General features: G+C 44.8%; 1 protein-coding gene across 6 annotated transcripts in view; it reads left to right on the forward strand.

Annotated features, from left to right (window-relative positions):
* Positions 1–14,194, forward strand: part of DLG2 (discs large MAGUK scaffold protein 2) — a gene marked incomplete at its 5' end in the record, with an annotated part of 938,475 nt that overhangs the window by 859,173 nt on the left and 65,108 nt on the right. For all 6 annotated transcript variants that reach the window (XM_082659633.1, XM_082659629.1, XM_082659630.1 and 3 more), the window contains one exon: positions 6,036–6,212. In XM_082659633.1, coding sequence (XP_082515759.1) covers positions 6,036–6,212 — 177 coding nt within the window. The remainder of the gene's footprint in view (positions 1–6,035; positions 6,213–14,194) is intronic.

Consider the following 14,194-nt stretch of genomic DNA (forward strand, 5'->3'; position numbering starts at 1 on the left):
TGAATAACAGAAAATCACTTTTATTGGGCATCTGTTATGGGGTAGATTCTGGGGATAGGAGGAATATGAACCTTCCCCACCTTCCATGCTCATGCAAACTAGAATTTGCAAATGTTAAAAAACACAATACAGGATGAGGTAAGAGTATATGAGAGGGGCACTTAACTCCCAGTGAATGAGTTTTTGGATTGATGAAGGAGATGACACAGAATGACCTTCACAACACAAACAGTCCTATGAGGCACATAAATGTCAGCCACATGGAAAGTTACCTCATTTCCCCAAAGTGTCTTAAAGAACAAAGGCATAGAACATGACAGCTGAAACACACCTTGATAGCTGGTGTGACACTGGACATGTTGCTTAATTTATCCAAGTTTGTGTTTCCTCATCTGCAACACAAGGCCAAAATATGCACTGCAGGGCAGTGTGAGAACTGAATGTGGGCTCAGTAAAGTACACGTGCCTCTCTCCTGAAGTCTAGTCCACGGTGTCATCATCAATGCAACCATCCAATCATGAAATCTTTGGGGATGAGATCTAAGTACAACATCCTTTATCGGGAGTTCCAAGCTGGGTTCTTACAGTCAGGAGCACGGGCTTCTTGATTCAGACACATCTGTCTGTTTGAATTCTGGTTCTGCCACTTACTAGCTTTTTTCATTTCGGCTCTCATTTCCTTTATGAGATCAAAAATGCTTACGTGGCAGGGGCTTTCCTGGTGGCGCAGTGGTTGAGAGTCAGCCTGCTGATGCAGGGGACACGGGTTCGTGCCCCGGTCCGGGAAGATCCCACCCACATGCCGTGGAGCGGCTGGGCCCGTGAGCCATGGCCACTGAGCCTGCGCGTCCGGAGCCTGTGCTCCGCAGCGGGAGAGGCCACAACAGTGAGAGGCTCGCGTACCGCAAAAAAAAAAAAAAAAAAAATTGCTTACGTGGCAGGATCGTAATCTGACAAAGTGGAATTCATCCTGTGCTGGTCTTGTGTACTTTACAGGCCCCATCCCGTTGTTGTATCTCCATAACAATCTTGTGAGTCAATGCCATCGTTACCTGAGCTTCACTGATGAGGGAGTAGTCATCTATGGTTAAGAGGTCAGCTAAGAGGTTAAGTCACAGGCCCCAGATTCACAACTAGTGATGACAGAGTTGGGAATTAAATCCAGAACTTTTCTCTCTCCAAAGCTTGGCATATAACCCGTATGCTGGCTTGCCTACCCAGTAAATTGAGGGAGACAATGAATATAAGGTCTAGCATATTGTGGGACACTTAAAAAGCACAATTTTGGTCTGGTACCTAGGTCTCCACAGCCAGGTTGCACAGCCATGAGGATAAGCAGCTGCTTCACCCCCCCACTTCCTTTCCTAGACTTCCCCTGTTGGCAAGGGGCCACCCGCCACATGTTGAAATGCAGGAGGGGCAGGAGGGATGGGAGAGTCGTTGCATTATTCATGTCTAATTCTACTTGTCTAATGGACTTGTTAAAGCACCCTGGGTGAAAAGTGTGAGTCTTAATGGCATTTTATAAAAGTTGCTGTGATGAATTAGCACATAAAGCAAATTAAAAACAGCTTATCGCTTTTTAAAATAGGTGATGGGACACTGTAGCGTTTTTCCCAGATGTGACGATCCATTAATATCCAAAGGAGCTAAAAGCTGCTGAAATGTGTCAGCTGCTTGCTTTTAGGGACCTGACAAGTCTGAATCAGTGTAATCCTAGAGGGGCAGATTGTCCAAGATTGTCCAAGAGAAATAGAACTCATGGAAAGAGCATGTTGCTGATCCCAAGGGTGGGAAATCTCCCCTCAAGAATACTTGGGACTAGAATGAAGCCCAGTAGAATTAATGTCTGACCTGGTGGGGACCTTCGGGATTGGTCTCTATTCCCCTCCCCTTGCACACAGGGTCGCTGAGGCTTGAAAGAAGCGGGGCTTTCAAAGGTCATCTGAAATATTTCCACAGACCTTCCTGAGGGTCTGCTTTGTGCCCAGCACTGTACTGGGTCCTGAGGATAGTAAGGTGTTTTAGACGTCTTTGTACACAGTCCATAAGACAGCTACTAAGTGGCACAGTTGGGACCCAGATCCCCTGATTCAAATCCCAGTGCGTTTTTCAGAATAATAATTATCATAGTAATAATAGTAATAATATTACTATTATTACATAGTAATAATAGCTAGCGTTTACTGAGCACTTGCTACCAGGCTGGTGTTACAACACTTTACATATCTTATTTCATTTAATCCTCACTGCAACTCTTTGAGGTGGCTGGTGTTATTACTATGCCAGTTTTACAGTTAAGAAAGCTTGAGGGACTTCCCTTGGGGGCGCAGTGGTTAAGAATCCGCCTGCTAATGCAGGGGACACGGGTTCAATCCCTGGTCCAGGAAGATCCCACATGCTGCGGAGCACATAAGCCCGTGCATCACAACTACTGAGCCTGCACTCTAGAGCCCGCGAGCCACAACTACTGAACCCGCATGCCACAACTACTGAAGCCCACGCACCTAGAGCCTGCGCTCCGCAACAAGAGAAGCCTCCGCAATGAGAAGCCCACACAACGAAGAGTAGCCCCCACTGGCCGCAGCTAGAGAAAGCCCGCGCGCAGCAACAGAGACCCAGTGCAGCCAAAAATAAATAAATAAATAATAAATTTGCTTTTAAAAAAGGAAAAGAAAAGAAAGCTTGAAACCCAGAGAGGTTAAGTAACTTGTTCAAGATCACACACGTTAAAAAGTTGCAAACCCAGGCAGTCTGACCCTATAGCCTGCCTTCTTGGCCACCATCTGCCAGCTTTCCTGATGGCTTTTCTACCTCCACTCCCCACGCTTTACAATCCAGAAGGAGCCTGGAGCCACACTAGAGGTTAGGGGACCTTAGGATAGGAATACTGGGACAAGAACTGAGCAGTAAGGGAACTGCAGGGATTTGGGGGAGAAGAGGTGGTCAGCTCTGAAGGGAAGATTAAAAGTTCCTGGTACTGCTAAGTCGTGAGCACAGCCAGAGGGCGACAGGCTGGGAAATTGAGCCTGATAATGAAATGGCCACGAATGTGGGTTTTGGAGTCAGACAAACCTTATTCTAGATTCAGTGTCTACCATGTGTGTACTTGTGACCTAAGGCAGGTTCCTTAACTTCCTGAACCTCCTCCGCCATCTGTAAAACAGGGGTACTAATTTTTACCTTTCAGGTTGTTACGATGTCAAATAAGACAATGAATACAAAGTGCCAGGCCCCTAATATGGGCATAAGTAGTGGTTGTCATCATGATTATCCTCCTTGCCACCCTGTCACCACCTTCCCCACCTCCCAGATTGAGGCGGGGGGGGGGTGGGGGGGAACAAGGTGAAGAGCACCGAACTAGGACTTAGCGTCGGGAGACACACGCTCCAGCCCCAGCTTGCTGCCTCTAAGCCATGTGTCCTGGGGTTAGTTAGGGGTCCTTGCTAGGTTTGCCCCTCATCTGTAAAAAGGGGATAGGAAGTACTATATCCATTGTGCCTTCTTTGTAGGAATGTATTGAGTCACAAATGAGGAAGTGTATATGAGTATGCCTTCCAATCTATAGAGCGAGTGTTGGGGGTCCCAAAGACAACTCTCAAGGTCGATGATGTACTCGGAGGGCTCATCGGACTCAGCATAGTCATCCTCATGACTGTGATTTATTATAGGAAATGGATCCAAAGCAAACTCAGTGAAGGGAAAGGTGCATGGGACAAAGTCTAGAGGAAACTAGGTGAAGCTTCCAGGAGTCTCCTCCCAGTGGAGTCACACAGGATATGCCTGATTCCTCCAGCAACAAATCGTGACAATGGGTGTAAAACCCTGTCTACCAGGGAAGCTCCTTACAGACTCAGTGTCCAGAGATTTTATTGCAGGCTGGTCACGTAGGCACCCTCACTGCCTGGCACCTGCTGCAATTCCAGACTCCCAAGGGAAAAGCAGGTATTCAGCTTAAATGGTATTGTTTATATAAACAGCTTAGGCACGGTGAGCCGTTCTTAATAGGAAATGGTAAGAACCCTCCCCAAAACTAAGTTCCCAGATGTCAGCCAAGGGCTGTCCTTGTAAGCAGGCCTTTTTAAGGATGTAATCTCAGGATTGCTGTGTTAACTCTTTTTTGCACAGAATAGAATCCATAGAAAGGATTTTTATAAGTATACACTCAAAGGGGGAAAAGGAGGTAATAATTATAATAATAACAGTTCATACTTAAAGATTGTCACTATGTGTAGGCACTTTTGTGTATGCGTTACATATATTACCTTAGGTAGCATTTCATCCATACAACAATTCCATGATAGGGGTACCGTTATCATCACTGTTGTCATCACTGTGTTATATTTGAGTGAACGGAGGCCTAAGAGGGGCTAGAGCGCTTTCCTGTGTTACCAGCTATGTGACTAGTAAGAAGAGAAGTAGTAGGACCAGGACATGGCCCCTAACAGTGTGGCCCCTGAGTCGTTTCTTAGCCGCTATTATACCGCACTATGCTACACAGCACCTACCATGGGCCGGGTGCATCCGATGTGTTATGTCATTAATGCTCGCCGCAGCTCCACGTGAATATAGTTATTGGACTAATTTTACATTTAAAAACCTGTGGTTCAGGAATGTTAATTTGTGTCACATCAGCCAGCCAGAGAAGTGACAGAGTCAGGAGTGGGTCTCTGCCTTCTCTCAGTCCCCTTTTCCTGGCTGGGGTTTTGTGAAGTCTTTGGTAGAGAAGATGCAGATGGTCGGGTGGAAATGAGTCATTCTAGGAGCTGAGACCTCGCCCCCACCCAGCCCGTATTCCTTCACCTGGGGACATAATTAATGGAAAAAGGGGCTGTGTTGCAAGTAGTTCAACTTTCCCTGCAGTATTTGAGAGCTGTAGATGCTGCCTTCAGCTCTTTTGGGTTGCCATGACAGCAGATGTGACATTTCTTTCATGAGGAAAAAAAAGAAAGAAAAAGAACCATACTTGGTCCTCAGTGATTTTAGACAGACCTGTTCATCAGATCTAGCTAGTTTTGCTTGCATAGTGGCTACACTCTAAGGAAATTCTTAGAATCGAATCAAAGGGGAATAAACAGGGATGTGGCAAAATCTGCTTCTCCAGGGAAATCTCATGTTGTATGTGTGTGGTGATGGTTTGTGAGAGATACAGGAGGAGGCGGACAATGTAAAACTTGAGACAGATTGTCAGCTGCTTGGGACAACAGCTCGTCACTGAGGTCTCAATCATCGTAATTCTGCTTCCAACTCCCTCACCCCATCAGTCATATATATTACAGCGTGTTGGGCTCGGCAAAGGCTCAGCAAAGACTCTTTAGTGGGGAAAACATGCTACATAAAGGAAGAATTACAATTCAGCGTGATAAATGCAATGATGAGATAGGCTTGGTATACTATGGAAGCAATTTATCTTGTTCATATCATTTTTTGTTCTTTGCCCGCACCGTGCGGCATGTGGGATCTTAGTTCCCCAACCAGGGATCAAAGCCTCCCCTCCTGCATTGGAAGCATGGAGTCTTAACCACTGGACAGACAGGGAAGTCCCTTGTTCATATTTTGATCTATGTGTCTATATACATACACATAAACATAGGTGTATTTTCATTATTGCTTTGTGAGCATTTAGTAATGTCATTAAATTAACCTCTACAACCATCCAATTTTAGTGATAGTCCAATACTCCAGTGAGTGGAAGGGTCCCAGTCCCCTGTGGGAGGACATGGAAGTTGTTACCATGCTGCATTCAGAAAGATGCCATGGTTCTCTTCATTCTTCCTTTCTAGTGATTTGTAAAATTTGATTGTAGTGAGAGAGTACTAACCTGCCTCGCAACCTCCTGGGAGAAGTAAGAACTAATCGTGATTTGTGACCAAAGCAGTAGGAATGTTGACTGCGATTCCAGGGGTTAGTCCTGGGAGTTGGTATCCAATGGGCAGTGGGTTCTCAGGGCAGGAATGAACAGTCAGAATGGTGAATCCTAGATCTGTGCTGCCAGAGATTCCTAACAATGTTCTCTCTCTTGTCATTTCCTCCAGAGCCATGTTTGACTACGACAAGAGCAAGGACAGTGGGCTGCCAAGTCAAGGACTTAGTTTTAAATATGGAGACATTCTCCACGTTATCAACGCCTCTGATGATGAGTGGTGGCAAGCCAGGAGAGTCACGCTGGAGGGCGACAGTGAGGAGATGGGGGTCATCCCCAGCAAGCGGAGGTAAGAATGCCTTTTTTTTTTTTTTTTTGCGGTATGCGGGCCTCTCACTGTTGTGGCCTCTCCAGTTGCAGAGCACAGTCATCCAGACGCGCAGGCTTAGCGGCCATGGCTCACGGGCCCAGCCGCTCCGCGGCATATGGGATCCTCCCAGACCGGGGCACGAACCCGCGTCCCCTGCGTCGGCAGGCGGAATCCCAACCACTGCGCCACCAGGGAAGCCCCCAGAATGCCTTTTTTGTTTCAGAGGATTTGCTGCTCAGCTCTCCAGGGAGTGGAGGTGAGGGAAGATGAAGATGTGGCAGACTGTTCACAAAATATCTCTTTGAGTAGGATAGTCAGTCTGCGGGGAAATTGTCAGTGATGGCAGGTGACACAAATGAAATGCTCTCACGCTGCTCATGTTAGGGTTTTACCAAAACTGCCAACTGTGATAAAGGAAGAAAGAGGATCTGCTTATTCTGCCTTCCTAAAACTTAGCAGCTTTCGTGTGTTCAAGATTACGCTTATCAGCTTGTATACTGACAAACTCAGAGGGGTTACTTCAGAGGTTCATAGTTTACTGGATAAGTTTATAGAAAGGCCAGGTGAAAGCCAAGTAAAGTAGACTGTTTACAAAGCTCATGTCCTGGCTGTGTAGTACTTCCAGATATTGATGGGAAAAGACTAAAAACCTCCATTCCAAAATCAGATACTTGGGGATAAACAACAAGGTCCTGCTGCATAGCACAGAGAACTTTATTCAGTATCCTATGATAAACCATAATGGAAAAGAATATAAAAAAAGAATGTATGTATGTATAACTGAATTACTTTGCTGTACGGCAGAAATTAACACAACATTGTAAATCAGGTATGCTTGAATTAAAAAAAATAAAATGACAGTTCCATTGGGGAAATAAACAAAATCGGGATAAGAGCTGTCAAACGTCTGGTGAGGTCCAAAGAGTGGGTTTACAGCTGTTTTTTATAGCGTTAGTTACTCTTGTCCCCCACCCCACCTAGCACTCCCTACTTTCACTCAGATAATTAGTTCTATATGTAATTCCCAAGTAAAGACTATTATGTTCTTTCTCTTCTAAGCATTTCTTCGACTCTGCTTTTGAAAGGCGGGAATAGGCTTCAGAACAGCCACGTCCTTCATCTGTCCCAGTGGTTTCTGACCATTACCACTAGAAAGGAACTTTCCTTCCCATGACTGTCCTTCTGGCACTAAGATATTGTCTGAGAAACAAATTATCTGCACCCTAGAAAAGAGATATGGTATGAAGTCAAAGTCAGGAATAATGCTTATTCAAAGCAGTCACTAACTTTTCTCGAGCTACAAAGGGCTCCCCTCCTCATATGCAAACACCCCAAATACCTATGTAAAAAATCCTCATGGGGTTTCCCTGGTGGCGCAGTGGTTGAGAGTCCGCCTGCCGATGCAGGGGACACGGGTTCGTGCCCCGGTCCGGGAAGATCCCACATGCCGCGGAGCAGCTGGGCCCGTGAGCCACGGCCGCTGAGCCTGCACGTCCGGAGCCTGTGCTCCACAATGGAAGAGGCCACAACAGTGAGAGGCCCGCGTACCACACACACAAAAAAAAAAATCCTCATGAAGCTGAGTATTCAAGTGCTGCCGCATGCACAGTGACCCAGTGACTGAGCTAGCACCAGCCATAGTGGGAAGATGAAATTAGCCAGAAATAACTCTGTGGGGCATTTGCACCCCAGAGAAGACCGGTCCCCCATTTTTCTCTGCCTGGGGCCACATAGCCTAGGGTGAATGTAGGGAGAGGGCAGCAGGCTGACTCTTCTGCAGCTGCTCCCTCCCACCCTCTAAGCCTATGCCTATGAATCTCCCAGCAGCAGACAGTTTTTTAAACCTCTGGGCTCCTGCATAGTTGCCTGACATTGGTTTGAGAGGATGTTCTGAGTTTGTAGTTTGCAGTGTTTTCTGAATTCAAAGCAGTAACTCTCAGGACTAGTATATATTCTGTGTTTCTCCATTTCCATTTATTTAAAAAGAAAATATCAAGGCAATATGCATTTCGGTTTGCTTTGATGTGATTAATCAGAGCTGTCTGAGGAGCTGTTCTGTAGAAGAAGGTTCCATCTTATCGAATATGGCCCCAAGGGTAGAAATGCGGTGGAGAAGGAAAGCTGTGTGGGAATAGATTTCAACTCACTTTTTAAAAAATCCTTTTAGTAGTTGGAGCTGACTAGAGATGATATGGATTACCTGGGAAGACAGTGACCTAGAACAATGGTTTTCATACCAAAGGTACATTGTGAAGACTTAGATATGCCCCTCCCCCCCACACACAGTGATTCTGATTGAGTCCATCTGGAGTGGGTCCTGGAGATCTGTATTGGTATGTAAGTTCCTCCAGGTGATTCTGATAATAGAAGATTCAGTGGCAGGAAGTATTATAAAAGGGAATCAAACGTTGGGTGGGACAGTTGAACTATAGGATTTACAGCCACTTTCCAACCCTGAGGTTCAATGATTCTAGTCAGTCTTGTCAATTGTCCTTCATTTGTTCAATTGTACATCATTTCCCCGCTAAGGAACATTCTCAGTGCTAGTCCTCCTGGGGTAATTTTCTGCCTGCTGGTGGTCATTCTTGAACTGGCTCTCTCTCCTATTTTGGATGAAGGCCATCCTAACAGCCATGCTACAGCTGGCCTGGAGAAGAAGTTTGTCTAGTGACTCTAATGTTGATATTTGTATTCTCTCTCATGAAGGGTACAGTAGCCCACCCGCCATCTTGTGTGTGTGTGTGTGTGTGTATGGCTGTAAATGAATCTCTGTCAGATTTTCTCCTCAGGATTTTAACTCTTTCCAAAAATGTTACTATTATTGTTTTATGTGTTTATAGAAGTAACACATTTCATTGAAAAAAAAAGGAAACATTTAGAAAAGTATAAAGAGGAAATAAAAATCACTAATAGGGCTTCCCTGGTGGCGCAGTGGTTGAGAGTCCACCTGCCGATGCAGGGGACACGGGTTTGTGCCCCGGTCCGGGAGGATCCCACATGCCGCGGAGCGGCTGGGCCCGTGAGCCATGGCCGCTGAGCCTGCACGTCTAGAGCCTGTGCTCCGCAATGGGAGAGGACACAATAGTGAGAGGCCCGCGTACCGCAAAAAAAAAAACAAAAAACAAAAACTTATAATCATACCCCACAAAGCGTTCTTCTGTGCTTATTTTAGTGCAGTTTAAAATCTGTCATGAGGGCTTCCCTGGTGGCGCAGTGGTTAAGAATACGCATGCCAATATAGGGGACATGGGTTTGAGCCCTGGTCCGGGAAGATCCCACATGCTGCGGAGCAACTAAGGCCGTGTGCCACAACTACTGAGCCTGCGCTCTAGAGCCCGCGAGCCACAGCTACTGAGCCTGCGTGCCACAGCTACTGAAGCTCGTGTGCCTAGAGCCTGTGCTCCGCAACAAGAGAAGCCACTGCAATGAGAAGCCCGCGCACAACAATGAAGAGTAGCCCCCGCTCGCCACAACTAGAGAAAAGCCCGCGCACAGCAACAAAGACCCAAGGCAGCCAAAAATTAATTAATTAATTTTAAAAAAAGAATCTGCCTGCCAGTGCAGGGGACACGGGTTCAATCCCTTGTCTGGGAAACTCCCACATGCCGCAGAACAACTAAGCCCGTGCACCACAACTACTGAGCCTGCGCTCTAGAGCACACGAGCCGACATGCCACAAATACTGAAGCCCACGCACCTGGAGCCTGTGCTCCACAAGAGAAGCCACAGCAGTGTGAAGCCCACGCACCACAACAAAGAGTAGCCCCTGCTCTCCACAACTGGAGAAAGTCAGAGTGCAGCAACGAAGACCCAAAAACAAAGACCCAATGCAGCCAAAAATAAATAAATATTAAAAAAGAAAAAATTCCTTTAAAAAAATTTAAAAAAAAAAATAAAATATATCATGAGCCTTCCCTAGGGCTGCTCTTTAATGTTTAACTTCTAAAGGAGGCACTCTTATTTTATACTGCATTCAGCATCTTATAACTATAGCTCAGAATAAATGGTTACTGGTATCAGTATGACTTATTATTAGATTAGGGTTATCCTTAATTCCTCTCTACCCCCTTTTATAAGTATAGTTCAGCTCGTAGAGCTGGTCTGGAAAAATCTCATAATGGATAACATCCCTTATGACTTCACCCTTTACAAAATGTTTCTCTCTTGATAATTCTATTTAATCATCCCTATGAAGTCGTAAGATGAGTATGAAAGTCATTGCCTTTTCCCTCCTTCTTTTTAGAAGTTGGTAAATAAATTTTATTTAAATAAATGCTCCTAGAGCATGCTAGACACTGTTCTAAGCCCTTTACAATTAACTTATTTAAACCTCATTACAACCCTATGGGGAAGGTAATATAATTAGCCTCATTTTACAAACCAGGAGTTTGAAGCAGAGAGAGATTAATTTACTTGCCTATACTGCCCAGCTAATAAATGGCATAACTGGGATTTTATTCCAGGCTATAATGCTCTTAACTCATATGCAATCCTGCCTCCCACCATTATAAAAATAAGAATTGACAAAATTCAATTCATCAAGCACTGCTTGAGCAGCTTCTGTGTGCCAGGTGCTATCATCCAGTCACTGCCTGGAGCCCAATATTTGTGGGACCAACATGTAACTATGGCACAGCTACACTGTGGTGAGGGCTATATTGTAAATAAAGGTGCTGTCTTAGTTCGGGCAGCTATTACAGAATACCATTCACTGGGTGACTTATACAACAGACATTTATTTTTTGCAGTTCTGGAGTCCAAAATCAAGGCACTGGCTGATCGAGTTCTCAGAGAGGGCCCTCTTCCTGGTTGGCAGATGGCCTTATTGCTGTTTCCTCATATGGCAGAGAGAGAAAGATCTTTTCTCTCGTATTTCTTCATTTTGGACACTAATTTGATTGATGAGGACTCCACCCTCATAACCTAATTACCTCCCAACACCTCACCACCAGAGACCACCACACTAGGGATTAGGGCTTCAACATATGAATTTTATGTGGACACAAACATTCAGTCCATAGCAGGTATCAAGGGAAGTGAAAGGGCAGCAGAGGAATGAATTCCATCTGATGATAGAGTATATATTGTGCCAGTTGCTTTCAAATACAAGATTTTCTTTAATCTTTACAAAAGCTTCATAAGGAAACTGAAGATCAGAGAAGTCAAGTAACTTGCCCAAGGATGCACAGTCAGCCACTGGCTGAACCCAGTTCTCTCTGTAGCCAGACCAGATGGCTTTTCACTACCCCAAGGGTATACTGGAGGAAGCCCTTGACAATTAAGGAGTTCTTACTACATTTTAAATACTATGCTAACCAATTTTTTGTATTATTTAATATTCACCATAGGGACTTCCCTGGTGACGCAGTGGTTAAGAATCCGCCTGCCAATGCAGGGGACACGGGTTCGATCCCTGGTCCCAGGAAGATCCCACATGCTGCGGAGCAACTAAGCCCGTGTGCCACAGCTACTGAGCCTGCGTGCCACAAATACTGAAGGCCACGCACCTAGAGCCCATGCTCTGCAACAAGAAAAGCCACCACAATGAGAAGTCTGCGCACCGCAACAAAGAGTAGCACCCGCTCACTGCAACTAGAGAAAGCCCACACACAGCAACGAAGACCCAACACAGCCAAAAATAAATTAATTAAATTTTTTTAAAAAAAGAATCTTTAAAAATAAATTCACCATAATTTTTCAAGTCTGTGTTAATATCCTAATTTCACCAACATGAAACCTGAGATCCTAAGAGGTTGAGTGACCTGCCCTAAGTCATAGAGCTAATAAGTGGCAGATGCAGAATTCCAACCCAGACTTGTGAGACTTCAAAACCTGGGCTTTTAGCACAGAATCTCTCTTTTCTGAGATTACATAGTTTCTGAGGGGCCAAACTAGGATTTGTTCCACTGTCTCTTAATCCAAGTCTCTATTCATTACCCCACAGTGACTGTCACCTGGGCTGTCAGATGACAGCTTGCACCTAGCATTGCATAAGGGTTTACTCACTTAGCTTCCCTGCAAGCCTGTGGCCGGTAACCTATATGGCATTTCAATTCTCCTTGCAACAGGGCCTTATGGAGCACAGGCAAAGGGATACCCAGCACCAAATGATGTTCCCACCATCCATTGCTCCAAGCCTGCCCTCATTGTTTGTTTGGCGGGAACCTGAAAACGCCAGATGGGAGATGGGTGAGAAGGCAGAGGAAGACAGTTGGGCTCATTAAAGCATGACCATGTGGTATTCTCTGGAGACGCTAGGTGTCAGAATTGATTGCTCAAGTTTTGCCATCCAGTTTATGTTTTCAGTATTTTGGTCAGTGACCAAACCAGGGCGGAGAGGATTATTTCTGCTTAAATAATCTAATTAATTGCTTGCCTCTTGAGTGTGAGAGAAGTGTGTCAGTCCTTTCATCGCAATTCAGTCTTTCTACACAGGTGACCCACCATTCCCTTAGGTAAAGATCTATGGGTCTTAACATGTATTTCTGCTAAAGGAGTCTCAGTAAAATAACTAGATAAGGTGATGCTAAACTTCTACATAGATTCCTATCAAGTACAATAAAAAAGTAGTAAAATGGTCAACAACTTTTTAATCAGAAACACTGGTTGTTTGGGCAAGTCACTTCAACTCTCTGAGCCTTGGTTTTCACACCCAGGTCAAGAACCAGTAGCCTCCTTGATGATTCATTCATTCATTTACCAGCAAAGATTAAGCACCTACTATATGCCCAGCTCCATCTTAAGCCCTGGATCACTGTACAGATTATAGATAATACAGGTAAAGTTTAGCATAGCTTCTAATACTTCTGTGCTTACTCAAATGATATATGTTTTCCTTTCTTCAGAGTTTGAGCTTTTGATGCTCAAAACAACATAGCATTATGTAGGGCCCTATTTCTCCACCCTAACTGATCTTGGCAATAAACTATCCACATGTATCCCAAGAAGCACTAGGAGAAAGGACAGGGTTGAGGCAAGTGAAGAAAAAAGATAAGCCACATCCCCTGCTACTCATGAGAAGGGTTTGCAGAGATCCCCAAGAGGCAAGCGACATGAGCCTCTGGGATAGAAAAACACAACTATTGTTGGGGATGCAGTGAATGTGAAGACTGTTGAGGAGAGAGATCAGTCCAATGTTTCTGATGTAACATTGCAAATAGACATCTAGCTAACCTGAATTTCAGTGTTAAAAGCAAATTTATTCTGAGTTTTGAGGCGAGCCTGTCATAACAGGTATTATCTCAGTGACCCTTTGCTTGAGTTTGGTTATGGTTTATTTAATTCAGGACATTTGGGATTTGGGATGCAAGGAGGGGGAATGGCTGTCATTTGTGAGAAACTCAGCCCAGACGTCTAAGGAACTATATTGGTCTTAAACTTGTGGGTGACCATCTAAAATCTCATGTTTGTTGTAACCCATTGGATATGGGAGGCATGGAAGGTCCTTAAGTACTGCTTCCCAAACAGAGTGGATGTGGCCAGACACTGAAGTTAGCTGTTAAAAGATGTGTGCTCAGGCCCTATTTCTACCACTTTCTAATTTGGCAAGCTTCAAGTCTTAGCTTTCCCAGCCATAAAATGGGGTTGAGAATACCACACTTGCTTATGTCGGGGCCAAATGAGATGATGTAAATGTGAAGGAATTTTTCATTAATAATTATATGTTAAAACGTCAGCTACCACTTATATCATCATCATCGTTATCATTCAAGAAACTTTCAACCCAAGTAGAAGTCACAACTTTCTGACTTCCTTTTTTTTATACATCTTTATTGGAGTATAATTGCTTTACAATGTTGTGTTAGTTTCGCTGTACAACAAAGTGAATCAGCCATATGCATACATGTATTCCCATATCCCCTCTCTCTTAAGCCTCCCTCCCACCCTCCCTATCCCACCCCTCTAAGTCGTCACAAAGCACCGAGCTGATCTCCCTGTGCTATGTGGCTGCTTCCCACTAG

Source organism: Grampus griseus, assembly GCF_964374135.1.
Source record: "Grampus griseus genome assembly, chromosome: 8".
NCBI lineage: Eukaryota > Metazoa > Chordata > Mammalia > Artiodactyla > Delphinidae > Grampus > Grampus griseus.